The following is an 18,828-nucleotide window of genomic DNA, read 5'->3' as shown; positions in this document are numbered from 1 at the left end:
TCACTGCATTACTGCAAGCTAATCGATGCTAACATGCTATTTAGGCTAGCGATATGTACATATTGCATCATTATGCCTCACTTGTAGCTATATTTGAGCTCATTTAGTGTCCTTTAAGTCCTCTTAATTCAATTTATATCTCATGGCACATGTAATATGGCTTTTAATTTTTTGCGGCTCCAGACAGATTTGTTTTTGTATTTTTGGTCCAATATGGCTCTTTCAACATTTTGGGTTGCCGACCCCTGGACTAGGCGTATATCAGCAATCCTCACTCACACGTCAACCAATAAAAATTTGACGGGGGCGGGTCATGGCAGAAGTGCATTGTGGGTCATGGCAGACGTGCATTGTGAAAAAAAAGATGCTACCTGCTACTACTTCTGTAGCTATGAAAATGGATCATTTCAACATTGGCGGTAACTTATAAAAAGTGAGAAGGGCTGAACAAAAATGACACCGAAAAGGAAATCATACACTGCAGGTTACAAGTGAAATATGCAGCAGAAAACGGCAAGAGGAAGCGGTGCATTGTCTACCTTTGGAGTTGGCAGAGTTGTTTAGAAGCGACACAGAGGAAGAAGATTTCATGGGATTTAGCGATTAGGAGTGACAGATTGTTTGGTAAACGTATAGCATGTTCTATATGTTATAGTTATTTGAATGACTCTTACCATAATATGTTACGTTAACATACCAGTTGGTTATTTATGCCTCATATAACGTACACTTATTCAGCCTGTTGTTCACTATTCTTTAGACATTTGAAATTGCTTTTCAAATGTCTATTCTTGCTGTTGGCTTTTATCAAATACATTTCCCCAAAAAATGCGACTTATACTCCAGTGCGACTTATACATGTTTTTTCCTTCTTTATTATGCATTTTCGACCGGTGCGACGTATACTCCGGAGCGATTTATAATCCGAAAAATACGGTAAGATGCCAAAAAGAAAGCAGTTTCATGGGGTATTGAATTGAATTGAAGCATTTATTTAAAGCCTGCACAGTACAACAACACTTTTTTTTTTTTACATCTTGGCAGAGACATTAGTGCAAGGCTTGAAAAGGGATTGGATGAAGCAGATGCTTATAATATCCCAACCCCTCTCAACTCATTCCACATTTAACATAAACAATATAATACAAGAACAATACCATACAAACAAACACAAGAAAAACTCCTGTACACTAACAATACAATAGTACTGCTGTTAGTATGAGACAAGACAAGACGAGACAAAACACACAGACACACACACACACACACACACACACACACACACACACACACACACACACACACACACACACACACACACAGGCCCAAACACTCTCTGACCATACACCTCTCCCCCATCACTCTCTTTCCTTTCCTCCTACTTCTTTTTTAAACAGTGTTAAGTATTGGACAGAAAGGAGGACTTTTTTTCTCCTCCATTGTAAAATGTGGAGGTTATCATCACTAACTGTCTGATTCCAATCAATGCAAGTCATCACAATCATACCAACTTATATTCTTGTCTTCATGAAAGAAAGGAATGTTAAACATGCTTGTATTATCATGAAACACCTTTCACATGTTCACCTCTCTTTCATGAATAAATCAATATAAATGATATATATGAATGAGGTAGATCCCCTCCACTTGGTCCAATGAAAAGTAGCTCGCCTGCAGAAAAAGTGTGGCCACCCCTGGTGTACACACTCCAAAAAGCTTCAGAATTCAGGGTCGAAAATAGAAATAATCCATTACATGGTCGAACATTTTATCACTTCATGTTTGAGAAACTTTTGGGGTGTATTTTTCTCAAAGCTATTTTTTCAAACATATAATAAAGCCAATTACAAATAAGGCAACAAGAGAAATACCTCACACTTCTCTTTGCTAAAGTAAACCTGTACAGCATATATGAGTGTAACGGTACGTGTATTTGTATTGAACCGTTTCGGTACGAGGGTTCCGGTTCGGTTCGCAGGTGTACCGAACGAGTTTCCACACGGACATATAAAGTAGCGTAACGCACGTTGTGTAAACAATGCACACCGCGGCACAACACACGACAGGCTAGGATAGACTGACCATACGTCCTCTTTTCACCGGACATGTCCTCTTTTGCTATAGCAGGGGTGTCAAAAGTGTGCCCCGGAGGCCATTTGCGGCCCACAGCTAATGTTTTAAAGGCCCACGGCACATTCTAAAAATACTATTAAAATAAACAAAAACATAACAAAAGTGAAATAGAAAAGCTTAAATGTAATTTAGAAAAAGTTGCAATGTTGACTAATAAAACAAAGCTGTTTTTTTTCTTTCAAACTGTCATTGCTCAAAACATAATATTGAATCAAAATCAATGTTATTATGAATTATTGACCTATCCAAGGTTCCCATTACTTCACATCAAATATTCCACTTAGAAAAATATTTTTGGTGGAAGATTTTGCAAATTTGGTAAATAAATAACCCAAGAATGTATATTTTGTTGTTTTCTTACTGTACCGAAAATGAACCGAACCGTGACCTCTAAACCGAGGTACGTACCGAACCAACATTTTTGTGTACCGTTACACCCCTAACAGCATATATGGACATTGACATAAACAACAAGATTTTCCTGAGTGGCTGGATAGGACAGAGTTTTAAAAAAAAAAAAAAAATTGGCCTGTTTTCAAATTGTGTGCCCATGCTCATTGTTATTGTTGCGTTGACCAGCATTCCTCCAATGGGGAATTCAAATTGCTAGTCTCTCCCAGATTCTTTTTATGGCAATAAGCTGATGTTTATATTCAATCACCAGGCAGAAGTTGGTATTTTGTGGTTCATTCTCCAAGCTTAGAGGACAAACGTGAGACCAATCTAGTACACCAGCGTTCCCTCGCCCGTTCCAGATTGGTCTCTCCCAAACCCACGTAAGTCCCGTGATCCTCCCTCTGTCCATCGCCCCCACTCCCGTTGTTTAGACTACTCCGAGTTATCTCTACTCTGACACATTCCAATCTAGAAGGCCGACACCTTACTATGAGACTCAAAAGAAGGAAGAATACTAGCTATTCTTTATATGACTATAGGAGTTTAGAAAGAAGTAACACTTAAATATGGATATGATTCTGATCTGCTTCCAACATTATACATTATTCAAGAACAGCAACTCATCTCTGCATGAATGAGCACTTTGGAGATGGACACATTTGGTCACCATAGAAAAGTGACTCATCTCCATTTTGCATGCACACACTGTGGAGCTGCACGGTGAATCATTTACCAACACTTTGAGACGCCGCTTACAAGCCATGGAGACCGCCATGCTTGATCAAGGCTGAAATGTGGCGGCGCGTGTTGGACCCGTCAATTGGCAGCCGCCCTCGTTCCCTGTTAGGCTTCACGCCACCGAGCTCTTCATCGGACTGAAAAGCACTTTCGCTTTCTTGCCAGACTACGAGATCCATAGACAGATCGACGTCCTGCGGAGGGGAGAGAGCGTGCAGAACGAGACCCGCGCTTACGACTCCAAATCCGGGTAAGGAGGAGACGCTGGAGGGAAACACGGCGCCACGGCATGCGTCTGAGTGGAACCGTCACGCTAATGATGATGAATGAAGTCATTTGGGTGCCGCCATCGTTCCGTCCTATCCCTGACCTCAGTGTTGCTCCCACGCAGCTGAGGCCAGCATCTTCATCATGTGGAATAGTGCACCTGAGCCCTTGTGGTTGGCTCCTTCTCCGGACTGGACTCTATCTTAGGTCCACCTGCGCACACGCGATGAGAGCCAATAGCATCCTCATTAGAGGTGTGCAGGTGGACCTGATGAAGTGCCCAGCGAGTCTAGTTAGCCCGCTTCTCATCACTCACCATCAATGTTTATTTAATGGCTTTCCTCTTCTTGCTGTTGCAGGACTACCATGCCCATGAGGGACAAGGAGGGTCTTCAGGACTACAGGTGTGTGGTCAAAACATTAAGGACGGCTACACAACCAAAGTGAGACTGGAGACAAACCAATTAGCGGTGTCTTCATTGTTGTCGTACCGACAGCTGTTTCTAATACGCTAGCCCCTCAAATTACAATCTGTGACGGAGCTCTTAGCTCAAAACACTTGTATCTCAAATCAACGTTTCCCATTGAAATTAAGTAAAATCAATTTTATTGGTGCATGGCCCCCCAAAACAGCACAATTTTAACAAAGGAAAACTTTTCAAGAAAATGTATTGTCTATAAACAATATAATGTACTACTAGCAACTACTGTAGTTTTATGAAGTAATCCAATAATAATATACAGCATTTAGCTTGGAGAGCGGGATCTCCTTCCAGCTGCTTGGCTGTCAAACACCCCATCAGCAGCTGTTCCATATTTTTATAGTTAAATGTCCGCCATTTAATCCTTATCTCACCGTCCTTGGCTGGCGTCAACTCCTTCTGCTTCAGCACGGTGCAGACTAGTAGTGATACGCCGCTACACGCTATGTCATGTTTTTAATGATTTCTTTCTTTAATTTAATGAATGTCGTCCGCCTCTTCTTCTTCGCACTGTCCTTCACAAGCACTTTCTTCATTCCAGTGGTTAAAAAACAAACGTATGTCCATCTCTAGCTGTAAGCTAATGCTAGCGAGTAAGACCTAATATTGTGACCATTTAGTCTGGATCGGGACGTTCTAGCTGTGTTTGTGTGCCTAATATTGTGACTATTTAGTCTGGATTGGGACGTTCGAGCTGTGTTTGTGCATAGTGCAAGTGTACCTAATATTGTGACCATTTAGTCTTGATCGGGACATTCCAGCTGTGTTTGTGTACCTAATATTGTGACCATTTAGTCTTGATCGGGACATTCCAGCTGTGTTTGTGTACCTAATATTGTGACCATTTAGTCTTGATCGGGACATTCCAGCTGTGTTTGTGTACCTAATATTGTGACCATTTAGTCTTGATCGGGACATTCCAGCTGTGTTTGTGTACCTAATATTGTGACCATTTAGTCTCGATCGGGACGTTCCAGCTGTGTTTGTGTACCTAATATTGTGACCATTTAGTCTCGATCGGGACGTTCCAGCTGTGTTTGTGTACCTAATATTGTGACCATTTAGTCTTGATCCAGCTGTTTGTGCATAGTGCAAGTGTACCTAATATTGTGACCATTTAGTCTCGATCAGGACATTTCCAGTTGTGTTTGTGTACCTAATATTGTGACCATTTAGTCTTGATCCAGCTGTGTTTGTGCATAGTGCAAGTGTACCTAATATTGTGACCATTTAGTCTCGATCAGGACGTTTCCAGCTGTGTTTGTGTACCTAATATTGTGACCATTTAGTCTTGATCAGGACGTTTCCAGCTGTTTGTGTACCTAATATTGTGACCATTTAGTCTTGATCGGGACGTTCCAGCTGTGTTTGTGTACCTAATATTGTGACCATTTAGTCTCGATCAGGACGTTTCCAGCTATGTTTGTGTACCTAATATTGTGACCATTTAGTCTCGATCAGGACGTTTCCAGCTGTGTTTGTGTACCTAATATTGTGACCATTTAGTCTTCATCCAGCTGTGTTTGTGCATAGTGCAAGTGTACCTAATATTGTGACCATTTAGTTTCGATCGGGACGTTCCAGCTGTGTTTGTGTACCTAATATTGTGACCGTTTAGTCTCGATCAGGACGTTCCAGCTGTGTTTGTGCATAGTGCAAGTCTACCTAATATTGTGACCATTTAGTCTCGATCAGGACGTTACAGCTGTGTTTGTGTACCTAATATTGTGACCATTTAGTCTCGATCAGGACGTTTCCAGCTGTGTTTGTGTACCTAATATTGTGACCATTTAGTCTCGATCGGGACGTTTCCAGCTGTGTTTGTGTACCTAATATTGTGACCATTTAGTCTCGATCAGGACGTTTCCAGCTGTGTTTGTGTACCTAATATTGTGACCATTTAGTCTCGATCAGGACGTTTCCAGCTGTGTTTGTGTACCTAATATTGTGACCATTTAGTCTCGATCAGGACGTTTCCAGCTGTGTTTGTGTACCTAATATTGTGACCATTTAGTCTCGATCAGGACGTTTCCAGCTGTGCTTGTGTACCTAATATTGTGACCATTTAGTCTGGATCGGGACATTCCAGCTGTTTGTGTACCTAATATTGTGACCATTTAGTCTTCATCGGGACGTTTCCAGCTGTGTTTGTGTACCTAATATTGTGACCATTTAGTCTTGATCGGGACGTTTCCAGCTGTGTTTGTGTACCTAATATTGTGACCATTTAGTCTTGATCGGGACATTCCAGCTGTGTTTGTGTACCTAATATTGTGACCATTTAGTCTTGATCGGGACGTTCCAGCTGTGTTTGTGTACCTAATATTGTGACCATTTAGTCTCGATCAGGACGTTTCCAGCTGTGTTTGTGTACCTAATATTGTGACCATTTAGTCTCGATCAGGACGTTTCCAGCTGTGTTTGTGTACCTAATATTGTGACCATTTAGTCTTGATCGGGACATTCCAGCTGTGTTTGTGTACCTAATATTGTGACCATTTAGTCTCGATCAGGACGTTTCCAGCTGTGTTTGTGTACCTAATATTGTGACCATTTAGTCTTGATCGGGACATTCCAGCTGTGTTTGTGTACCTAATATTGTGACCATTTAGTCTCGATCAGGACGTTTCCAGCTGTGTTTGTGTACCTAATATTGTGACCATTTAGTCTCGATCAGGACGTTTCCAGCTGTGTTTGTGTACCTAATATTGTGACCATTTAGTCTTGATCGGGACATTCCAGCTGTGTTTGTGTACCTAATATTGTGACCATTTAGTCTCGATCAGGACGTTTCCAGCTGTGTTTGTGTACCTAATATTGTGACCATTTAGTCTGGATCGGGACGTTCCAGCTGTGTTTGTGTACCTAATATTGTGACCATTTAGTCTGGATCGGGACGTTCCAGCTGTGTTTGTGTACCTAATATTGTGACCATTTAGTCTCGATCAGGACGTTTCCAGCTGTGTTTGTGTACCTAATATTGTGACCATTTAGTCTGGATCGGGACATTCCAGCTGTTTGTGTACCTAATATTGTGACCATTTAGTCTTGATCGGGACGTTCCAGCTGTGTTTGTGTACCTAATATTGTGACCATTTAGTCTGGATCGGGACGTTCCAGCTGTGTTTGTGTACCTAATATTGTGACCATTTAGTCTGGATCGGGACGTTCCAGCTGTGTTTGTGCATAGTGCAAGTGTACCTAATATTGTGACCATTTAGTCTTGATCGGGACATTCCAGCTGTGTTGGTGTACCTAATATTGTGACCATTTAGTCTTGATCGGGACGTTCCAGCTGTGTTTGTGTACCTAATATTGTGACCATTTAGTCTTGATCGGGACGTTCCAGCTGTGTTTGTGTACCTAATATTGTGACCATTTAGTCTTGATCGGGACATTCCAGCTGTGTTTGTGTACCTAATATTGTGACCATTTAGTCTTGATCGGGACGTTTCCAGCTGTGTTTGTGTACCTAATATTGTGACCATTTAGTCTTGATCGGGACATTCCAGCTGTGTTTGTGTACCTAATATTGTGACCATTTAGTCTTGATCGGGACGTTTCCAGCTGTGTTTGTGTACCTAATATTGTGACCATTTAGTCTTGATCGGGACATTCCAGCTGTGTTTGTGTACCTAATATTGTGACCATTTAGTCTTGATCGGGACATTCCAGCTGTGTTTGTGTACCTAATATTGTGACCATTTAGTCTTGATCGGGACGTTCCAGCTGTGTTTGTGTACCTAATATTGTGACCATTTAGTCTCGATCAGGACGTTTCCAGCTGTGTTTGTGTACCTAATATTGTGACCATTTAGTCTCGATCAGGACGTTTCCAGCTGTGTTTGTGTACCTAATATTGTGACCATTTAGTCTCGATCAGGACGTTTCCAGCTGTGTTTGTGTACCTAATATTGTGACCATTTAGTCTCGATCAGGACGTTTCCAGCTGTGTTTGTGTACCTAATATTGTGACCATTTAGTCTGGATCGGGACATTCCAGCTGTTTGTGTACCTAATATTGTGACCATTTAGTCTTCATCGGGACGTTTCCAGCTGTGTTTGTGTACCTAATATTGTGACCATTTAGTCTTGATCGGGACGTTTCCAGCTGTGTTTGTGTACCTAATATTGTGACCATTTAGTCTTGATCGGGACATTCCAGCTGTGTTTGTGTACCTAATATTGTGACCATTTAGTCTTGATCGGGACGTTCCAGCTGTGTTTGTGTACCTAATATTGTGACCATTTAGTCTCGATCAGGACGTTTCCAGCTGTGTTTGTGTACCTAATATTGTGACCATTTAGTCTCGATCAGGACGTTTCCAGCTGTGTTTGTGTACCTAATATTGTGACCATTTAGTCTCGATCAGGACGTTTCCAGCTGTGTTTGTGTACCTAATATTGTGACCATTTAGTCTCGATCAGGACGTTTCCAGCTGTGTTTGTGTACCTAATATTGTGACCATTTAGTCTGGATCGGGACATTCCAGCTGTATTTGTGTACCTAATATTGTGACCATTTAGTCTTGATCGGGACATTCCAGCTGTATTTGTGTACCTAATATTGTGACCATTTAGTCTCGATCAGGACGTTTCCAGCTGTGTTTGTGTACCTAATATTGTGACCATTTAGTCTCGATCAGGACGTTTCCAGCTGTGTTTGTGTACCTAATATTGTGACCATTTAGTCTTGATCGGGACGTTCCAGCTGTGTTTGTGTACCTAATATTGTGACCATTTAGTCTGGATCGGGACATTCCAGCTGTGTTTGTGTACCTAATATTGTGACCATTTAGTCTCGATCGGGACGTTCCAGCTGTGTTTGTGTACCTAATATTGTGACCATTTAGTCTTGATCCAGCTGTGTTTGTGCATAGTGCAAGTGTACCTAATATTGTGACCATTTAGTCTTGATCGGGACGTTCCAGCTGTGTTTGTGTACCTAATATTGTGACCATTTAGTCTCGATCGGTACGTTCCAGCTGTGTTTGTGTACCTAATAATGTGACCATTTAGTCTCGTTCCAGCTGTGTTTGTGTACCTAATATTGTGACCATTTAGTCTGGATCGGGACGTTCCAGCTGTGTTTGTGTACCTAATATTGTGACCATTTAGTCTCGATCGGGACGTTCCAGCTGTGTTTGTGTACCTAATATTGTGACCATTTAGTCTCGATCAGGACGTTTCCAGCTGTGTTTGTGTACCTAATATTGTGACCATTTAGTCTGGATCGGGACATTCCAGCTGTTTGTGTACCTAATATTGTGACCATTTAGTCTTCATCGGGACGTTTCCAGCTGTGTTTGTGTACCTAATATTGTGACCATTTAGTCTTGATCGGGACGTTTCCAGCTGTGTTTGTGTACCTAATATTGTGACCATTTAGTCTTGATCGGGACATTCCAGCTGTGTTTGTGTACCTAATATTGTGACCATTTAGTCTTGATCGGGACGTTCCAGCTGTGTTTGTGTACCTAATATTGTGACCATTTAGTCTCGATCAGGACGTTTCCAGCTGTGTTTGTGTACCTAATATTGTGACCATTTAGTCTCGATCAGGACGTTTCCAGCTGTGTTTGTGTACCTAATATTGTGACCATTTAGTCTCGATCAGGACGTTTCCAGCTGTGTTTGTGTACCTAATATTGTGACCATTTAGTCTCGATCAGGACGTTTCCAGCTGTGTTTGTGTACCTAATATTGTGACCATTTAGTCTGGATCGGGACATTCCAGCTGTATTTGTGTACCTAATATTGTGACCATTTAGTCTTGATCGGGACATTCCAGCTGTATTTGTGTACCTAATATTGTGACCATTTAGTCTCGATCAGGACGTTTCCAGCTGTGTTTGTGTACCTAATATTGTGACCATTTAGTCTCGATCAGGACGTTTCCAGCTGTGTTTGTGTACCTAATATTGTGACCATTTAGTCTTGATCGGGACGTTCCAGCTGTGTTTGTGTACCTAATATTGTGACCATTTAGTCTGGATCGGGACATTCCAGCTGTGTTTGTGTACCTAATATTGTGACCATTTAGTCTCGATCGGGACGTTCCAGCTGTGTTTGTGTACCTAATATTGTGACCATTTAGTCTTGATCCAGCTGTGTTTGTGCATAGTGCAAGTGTACCTAATATTGTGACCATTTAGTCTTGATCGGGACGTTCCAGCTGTGTTTGTGTACCTAATATTGTGACCATTTAGTCTCGATCGGTACGTTCCAGCTGTGTTTGTGTACCTAATAATGTGACCATTTAGTCTCGTTCCAGCTGTGTTTGTGTACCTAATATTGTGACCATTTAGTCTGGATCGGGACATCCCAGCTGTATTTGTGTACCTAATATTGTGACCATTTAGTCTTGATCGGGACATTCCAGCTGTATTTGTGTACCTAATATTGTGACCATTTAGTCTCGATCAGGACGTTTCCAGCTGTGTTTGTGTACCTAATATTGTGACCATTTAGTCTCGATCAGGACGTTTCCAGCTGTGTTTGTGTACCTAATATTGTGACCATTTAGTCTTGATCGGGACGTTCCAGCTGTGTTTGTGTACCTAATATTGTGACCATTTAGTCTCGATCGGGACGTTCCAACTGTTTGTGTACCTAATATTGTGACCATTTAGTCTTGATCGGGACGTTCCAGCTGTGTTTGTGTACCTAATATTGTGACCATTTAGTCTGGATCGGGACATTCCAGCTGTGTTTGTGTACCTAATATTGTGACCATTTAGTCTCGATCGGGACGTTCCAGCTGTGTTTGTGTACCTAATATTGTGACCATTTAGTCTTGATCGGGACATTCCAGCTGTGTTTGTGTACCTAATATTGTGACCATTTAGTCTCGATCGGGACGTTCCAGCTGTGTTTGTGTACCTAATATTGTGACCATTTAGTCTCGATCAGGACGTTTCCAGCTGTGTTTGTGTACCTAATATTGTGACCATTTAGTCTTGATCGGGACGTTCCAGCTGTGTTTGTGTACCTAATATTGTGACCATTTAGTCTCGATCGGGACGTTCCAACTGTTTGTGTACCTAATATTGTGACCATTTAGTCTTGATCGGGACGTTCCAGCTGTGTTTGTGTACCTAATATTGTGACCATTTAGTCTGGATCGGGACATTCCAGCTGTGTTTGTGTACCTAATATTGTGACCATTTAGTCTCGATCGGGACGTTCCAGCTGTGTTTGTGTACCTAATATTGTGACCATTTAGTCTTGATCCAGCTGTGTTTGTGCATAGTGCAAGTGTACCTAATATTGTGACCATTTAGTCTTGATCGGGACGTTCCAGCTGTGTTTGTGTACCTAATATTGTGACCATTTAGTCTCGATCGGTACGTTCCAGCTGTGTTTGTGTACCTAATAATGTGACCATTTAGTCTCGTTCCAGCTGTGTTTGTGTACCTAATATTGTGACCATTTAGTCTGGATCGGGACATTCCAGCTGTATTTGTGTACCTAATATTGTGACCATTTAGTCTTGATCGGGACATTCCAGCTGTATTTGTGTACCTAATATTGTGACCATTTAGTCTCGATCAGGACGTTTCCAGCTGTGTTTGTGTACCTAATATTGTGACCATTTAGTCTCGATCAGGACGTTTCCAGCTGTGTTTGTGTACCTAATATTGTGACCATTTAGTCTTGATCGGGACGTTCCAGCTGTGTTTGTGTACCTAATATTGTGACCATTTAGTCTGGATCGGGACATTCCAGCTGTGTTTGTGTACCTAATATTGTGACCATTTAGTCTTGATCCAGCTGTGTTTGTGCATAGTGCAAGTGTACCTAATATTGTGACCATTTAGTCTTGATCGGGACGTTCCAGCTGTGTTTGTGTACCTAATATTGTGACCATTTAGTCTCGATCGGTACGTTCCAGCTGTGTTTGTGTACCTAATAATGTGACCATTTAGTCTCGTTCCAGCTGTGTTTGTGTACCTAATATTGTGACCATTTAGTCTTGATCGGGACGTTTCCAGCTGTGTTTGTGTACCTAATATTGTGACCATTTAGTCTCGATCAGGACGTTTCCAGCTGTGTTTGTGTACCTAATATTGTGACCATTTAGTCTTGATCGGGACGTTCCAGCTGTGTTTGTGTACCTAATATTGTGACCATTTAGTCTGGATCGGGACATTCCAGCTGTGTTTGTGTACCTAATATTGTGACCATTTAGTCTCGATCGGGACGTTCCAACTGTGTTTGTGTACCTAATATTGTGACCATTTAGTCTTGATCCAGCTGTTTGTGCATAGTGCAAGTGTACCTAATATTGTGACCATTTAGTCTTGATCGGGACGTTCCAGCTGTGTTTGTGTACCTAATATTGTGACCATTTAGTCTCGATCGGTACGTTCCAGCTGTGTTTGTGTACCTAATAATGTGACCATTTAGTCTCGTTCCAGCTGTGTTTGTGTACCTAATATTGTGACCATTTAGTCTGGATCGGGACATTCCAGCTGTATTTGTGTACCTAATATTGTGACCATTTAGTCTCGTTCCAGCTGTGTTTGTGTACCTAATATTGTGACCATTTAGTCTGGATCGGGACATTCCAGCTGTATTTGTGTACCTAATATTGTGACCATTTAGTCTTGATCGGGACATTCCAGCTGTATTTGTGTACCTAATATTGTGACCATTTAGTCTCGATCAGGACGTTTCCAGCTGTGTTTGTGTACCTAATATTGTGACCATTTAGTCTCGATCAGGACGTTTCCAGCTGTGTTTGTGTACCTAATATTGTGACCATTTAGTCTTGATCGGGACGTTCCAGCTGTGTTTGTGTACCTAATATTGTGACCATTTAGTCTGGATCGGGACATTCCAGCTGTGTTTGTGTACCTAATATTGTGACCATTTAGTCTCGATCTGGACGTTCCAACTGTTTGTGTACCTAATATTGTGACCATTTAGTCTTGATCTGGACGTTCCAACTGTTTGTGTACCTAATATTGTGACCATTTAGTCTTGATCCAGCTGTGTTTGTGCATAGTGCAAGTGTACCTAATATTGTGACCATTTAGTCTTGATCGGGACGTTCCAGCTGTGTTTGTGTACCTAATAATGTGACCATTTAGTCTCGTTCCAGCTGTGTTTGTGTACCTAATATTGTGACCATTTAGTCTTGATCCAGCTGTGTTTGTGCATAGTGCAAGTGTACCTAATATTGTGACCATTGAATGATTCCACGCCCACATCCTCTTCAGGTTCATGCCAGAGCCCAACCTGCCCCCTCTGATGGTGTACGAGGATGACGCCTCGGTGCCCACCGGCGCCGACCAGGCGGTGGTCATACAGAATTTAAGGGCGGGGCTTCCGGAGCTGCCCAGCAAGAAGCGAGACAGGCTGGTCCAAACTCACGGCATCCTGCCCGAGCACAGCTTCACCCTGCTGGTCAGTTCAGCGCCACTTTGGCTCGGAGCCGGCGGCCCGGTTTAGTTTGATGGCGTGCTGTGGTCACAGAACGAGGAAGGCCTGGTGGAGTACTTTGAGTCCGTGCTGAAGGCCACCAGGAGGGAGCCCAGGAAGGTGATTGGCTGGGTGACCAACGAGCTGCTGGCCCTCCTTAAACAAGGAGAACTGAATGTGAGCCAAAGGTGAGCATGACAAAGTACTACATAGTGTGTAATATTCTGCATTAAGATCTACATTCCAGGATGACCTCATTTGTTTGGCTTTAAAAGCTATTAAGAAGTTATCCACTATTCATTGTTAAAAATCATCAGCCAAGGAGGTGCTATGCAGGAATGCTAGGTCTGATTTGGATTCTATTCACACAACCATGATTAATCGACCTAACATTTGAAATAGAGGTGATTTTTAAGATGGTGGCAAGTGGAAAGATGGTATGAAATGTCACAATTTGACCTTTGATCTCAGCTGATTACCTTTGGTAGTGTGACTCTTTGGACACTTAACGGTTTAATCCGATTCCTGGGGTCACAATTCAAATAGATGCTCAAAGTATTATTTGGTATAATAAAAGTTTACAGTTTGGAAAAGTTCCTTTTTATCGCATGGAGATGGCCTAAACCAGGGGTGGCCATTACGTGGATGGCCAGCTAGCGGTGGATGGTGGAGGGTGTGTCAGTCCATCCCCAGCCAGGCATTGAAAAATAAACCTAAAAATGAGCAATCATCGATCTTCACCAAGACGTCACTTGATTGACATTCACGGCACCCGAGGGTCTTGTGGGATGACGCTGGCTGCTGCCAGATCATTGTTTAGAAAAAATGACCGACAGGAAGGCGAGAAACACTTTTTACTTCAACAGAATCTCGCGCCGTACCTGCCGTCAAAACTAACTTGTGTAACTTACATTCTTGTCTTCATGACATAAATGAAAGTGTTAAACATGCTTGTATTATCAATAAACACCTTTAACTTGTCAACAAAAACCTCTCTTTCATAAATAAATTCATCTGAATTATATATATGAATGAGGTGGATCACCTCGACTTGGTCAATTGAAAAGTAGCTCGCCTGCAGAAAAAGTGTGGGCAATCCTGCTCTAAACACTCATTTAAAAAATGTATTATTAAAAATTGTATTATTTTAATAAATTTTTTTAAATTATGAATTGATTAAGAATCAGGGTAAAATAAGAATCGCTATTCGGATGTGAATCGAATTCTAAATAGGGATGTCCGATAATGGCTTTTTGCCGATATCCGATATTCCGATATTGTCCAACTCTTTAATTACAGATACCGATAATCAACCGATACCGATATATACAGTGGTGGAATTAACACATTATTATGCCTAATTTGGACAACCAGGTATGGTGAAGATAAGGTCCTTTTTAAAAAATAAAATAAGATGAATAAATTGAAAACATTTTCTTGAATAAAAAAGGAAGTAAAACAATATAAAAACAGTTACATAGAAACTAGTAATGAATGAAAATGAGTAAAATGAAGTGTTAAAGGTTAGTACTATTAGTGCAGCAGCAGCACGCACAATCATGTGTGCTTACGGACTGTATCCCTTGCAGACTGTATTGATATATAATGTAGGAAGCAGAATATTAATAACAGAAAGAAACAACCCTTTTGTGTGAATGAGTGTGAATGAGGGAGGGAGGTTTTTTGGGTTGGTGCACTAATTGTAAGTGTATGTTGTGTTTTTTATGTTGATTTAATAATTAAAAAAAAAAACAAAGATACCGATAATAAAAAAACAATACCGATAATTTCCGATATCACATTTTAAAGCATTTATCGGCAGGTCGATATTATCAGACATCTCTAATTCTAACCCTTAATTACCTGTTTCCTGTAGATAGTTTAAAAAAGATACTGTTTGACCTCTTTATTTTTATTAAGTTATTCCACTGAATCCTGCCATTTTCTGCTTTTCACGCTTTCAAAATAAACTTAAATTTCAGGGTTTTTTTCCAACTCTTAATGTGATAGTACACTTGTTGAACTACTTCAAATGTGTATTGACCCATCTCGGGCAACTTAATTTAATTTTTGTACAAGGTTCCTCTGCTGAAGTGGCCTCATTTGACTAACACTGTGCTTCTCAATTGTTTTTTGCCACCCCCCCAGCAATAATAAACTATTTTGTGCCACGAATTAATATTAAATGTTTATACAGTAAGTACACCTGCATAAGATTGTATCCTTATTAACATTAAAGAAAACAAAAGCGCAATATAAATACATATACAGTTTTAGTTTCCTCTGTTCAGAGCTTGTTTTTGGTTAATAGCAGCATTACATACTACAAAAGAAGCCCATCCATCCATCCATTTTCTACCGCTTGTCCCGTTCGGGGTTGTGGGGGTGCTGGAGCCTATCTCAGCTATAATCGGGCGGAAGGCGGGGTACACCCTGGACAAGTCGCCATCTCATCACAGGGCCAACACAGATAGACAGGCAACATTCACACTCCCATTCACACACTAGGGCCAATTTTAGTGTTGCCAATCAACAAAAGAACCATTTTTTACAAATATTATTATATATATATAATTTTTTTTTTTAATTATTAAATGTTTTCTAGTTTCTTCAAAATAGCCCCCCTTTGCTCTGATTACTGCTTTGCACACTCTTGGCGTTCTCTCCATGAGTTTCAAGCACACCTGTGAAGTGAAAACCATTTCAGGTGACTACCTCTTGAAGCTCATCGAGGGAATGCCAAGAGTGTGCAAAGCAGTAATTAGAGCAAAGTGTGGCTATTTTGAAGAAACTAGAGGGAAAAAAAATATATATATATATATTTTTTTTTTTTTTTTTTATGTACTAGAAAAAAAATATATATATATATATATTTATTTAAAAACATTTTTTTTTCGTAGTGCATAAAATATATATATATATATATATATATATATATATATATATATATATATATATATATATATATTTATTTTTTGTAGTTCCTTCAAAATAGCCACACTTTGTTCTGATTACTGCTTTGCAGTAAAAATAAATAAATATATATATATATATGATATATATATATACACTACCGTTCAAAAGTTTGGGGTCACATTGAAATGTCCTTATTTTTGAAGGAAAAGCACTGTACTTTTCAATGAAGATAACTTTAAACTAGTCTTAACTTTAAAGAAATACGCTCTATACATTGCTAATGTGGTAAATGACTATTCTAGCTGCAAATGTCTGCTTTTTGGTGCAATATCTACATAGGTGTATAGAGGCCCATTTCCAGCAACTATCACTCCAGTGTTCTAATGGTACAATGTGTTTGCTCATTGGCTCACAAGGCTAATTGATGATTAGAAAACCCTTGTGCAATCATGTTCACACATCTGAAAACAGTTTAGCTCGTTACAGAAGCTACAAAACTGACCTTCCTTTGAGCAGATTGAGTTTCTGGAGCATCACATTTGTGGGGTCAATTAAACGCTCACAATGGCCAGAAAAAGAGAACTTTCATCTGAAACTCGACAGTCTATTCTTGTTCTTAGAAATGAAGGCTATTCCACAAAATTGTTTGGGTGACCCCAAACTTTTGAACGGTAGTATATATATATATTTATGTATATATATATATATATATATATTTTTTTTTTCCTAGTTCCTTCAAAATAGCCACACTTTGCTCTGATTACTGCTTTGCACACTCTTGGCATTCTCTCGATGAGCTTCAAGAGGTAGTCACCTGAAATGGTTTTCACTTCACAGGTGTGCTTGAAGCTCATGGAGAGAATGCCAAGAGTGTGCAAAGCAGTAATCAGAGCAAAGGGGGGCTATTTTGAAGAAACTAGAATATAAAACATGTTTTCAGTTATTTCACCTTTTTTTGTTAAGTACATAACTCCACATGTGTTCATTCATAGTTTTGATGTGACAATCTACAATGTAAGTAGTCATGAAAATAAAGAAAACACATTGAATGAGAAGGTGTGTCCAAACTTTTGGCCTGTACTGTAGATCAAGTCAAAACAAAAAATAACTTTATTCACGTAGTTTTTAGTCTGTAACAAAAGATTTCAAGTCCTAATATTGTGCATTTACACATTATATCTCCAAGGTACACGTCGATTCCGTTCTATTGCTCTATTTGATTTAAGCAGCTAATGTTTAGCAGGGCATTTCTTCACATTCTTACATCGGGAATGAGCTTTATGTTCATCAATGAATTAAGCTCTTTCGTTCAATTAGCTTATTTGATTGCATTTCAGCCCCGTTTCCCCGTCCGCCTTGGCCGAGCTGCTGGAGCTCCAGGAAAGGGGAAGCATCTCGTCCTCCGTGGCCAAGCAGGTCAGTCCTCTGCACGTGTGTTCAATTACAGTCACACGCACACCTGCGCCATCCTCGTCCTCAGGTGTTCCAGGAGATGTGGAGGTCGTCGGGCGAAAAAACGCCGGCACGGATCATCCGGGAACAGGACCTGGGCCTCGTTAGCGACGTCACGCAGCTGCACGACATCTGCCAGAAGGTTCTGGACACGCATCCCGACAAGGTAAGAACACACCTTTCGGGAAAAAATGTGCCTCGTGTCGTCAAACTGTCATCTGAGCGAGAACATTTGTGACCTGGGCCGACCAAGCTGGACTTCAGTTCAGCGAGCATCAAAGGATTAGCAAGCTAGCTAACTTGCCAGTGAGCCTCCGACTGGCTTGCGACTATTGTAAATTGTTGTCCAAGGTAAGAGTGTTTTTATTGATTCTTGCTAAAACCTTGTTTGTACGACAGCTAATTAAAGTTAAAAAGTGAAACGGGACACAACTTTTGTTATTTCCCGATTGTTTTGTTGTTTTATGATGTAAATATTCACTTGTTCTTACTCTTGCACGACAGTTACAGAACTGTTACTTTAATCAAAATGCGGCTGCTAGACTTTTGACAAGAACAAGAAAGTTTGATCATATTACGCCTATACCAGGGGTCGGCAACCCGCGGCTCTAGAGCCGCATGCGGCTCTTTAGCGCCGCCCTAGTGGCTCTCTGGACCTTTTTCAAAAATGTATGAAAAATGGAATAAGATGAGGGGTAAAAAATATATTTTTTGTTTTAATATGGTTTCTGTAGGAGGACAAACATGACACAAACCTCCCTAATTGTTATAAATCACACTGTTTATTATTAAACATGCTTCACTGATTCCAGTATTTGGCGAGCGCCGTTTTGTCCTACTAATTTTGGCGGCCCTTGAACTCACCTTAGTTTGTTTACATGTATAACTTTCTCCGACTTTCTAGGACGTGTTTTATGCCACTTCTTTTTCTGTCTCATTTTGTCCACCAAACTTTTTAATGTTGTGCATGAGTGCACAAAGGTGAGTTTTGTTGATGTTATTGACTTGTGTTGAGTGC

General features: G+C 40.6%; 1 protein-coding gene across 2 annotated transcripts in view; it reads left to right on the top strand.

Moving 5' to 3' along the window:
* Positions 1–18,828, top strand: part of LOC133639798 (glutamyl-tRNA(Gln) amidotransferase subunit B, mitochondrial-like) — a 71,282-nt gene that overhangs the window by 22,797 nt on the left and 29,657 nt on the right. For both annotated transcript variants that reach the window (XR_009823859.1, XM_062033410.1), the window contains exons 7-12: positions 3,433–3,517; positions 3,894–3,938; positions 13,241–13,427; positions 13,497–13,630; positions 17,696–17,774; positions 17,839–17,976. Coding sequence is in view for 1 of the 2 variants with exons in the window: in XM_062033410.1 (XP_061889394.1) it covers positions 3,433–3,517; positions 3,894–3,938; positions 13,241–13,427; positions 13,497–13,630; positions 17,696–17,774; positions 17,839–17,976 (668 nt within the window). In the remaining variant the exon portion in view is untranslated. The remainder of the gene's footprint in view (positions 1–3,432; positions 3,518–3,893; positions 3,939–13,240; positions 13,428–13,496; positions 13,631–17,695; positions 17,775–17,838; positions 17,977–18,828) is intronic.

The sequence above is a fragment of the Entelurus aequoreus genome, linkage group LG22 (assembly GCF_033978785.1).
Source record: "Entelurus aequoreus isolate RoL-2023_Sb linkage group LG22, RoL_Eaeq_v1.1, whole genome shotgun sequence".
NCBI classification, from domain to species: domain Eukaryota; kingdom Metazoa; phylum Chordata; class Actinopteri; order Syngnathiformes; family Syngnathidae; genus Entelurus; species Entelurus aequoreus.
Note: the sequence above shows the minus strand (reverse complement) of the source record. Positions and strands in the feature narration are given on the sequence as shown.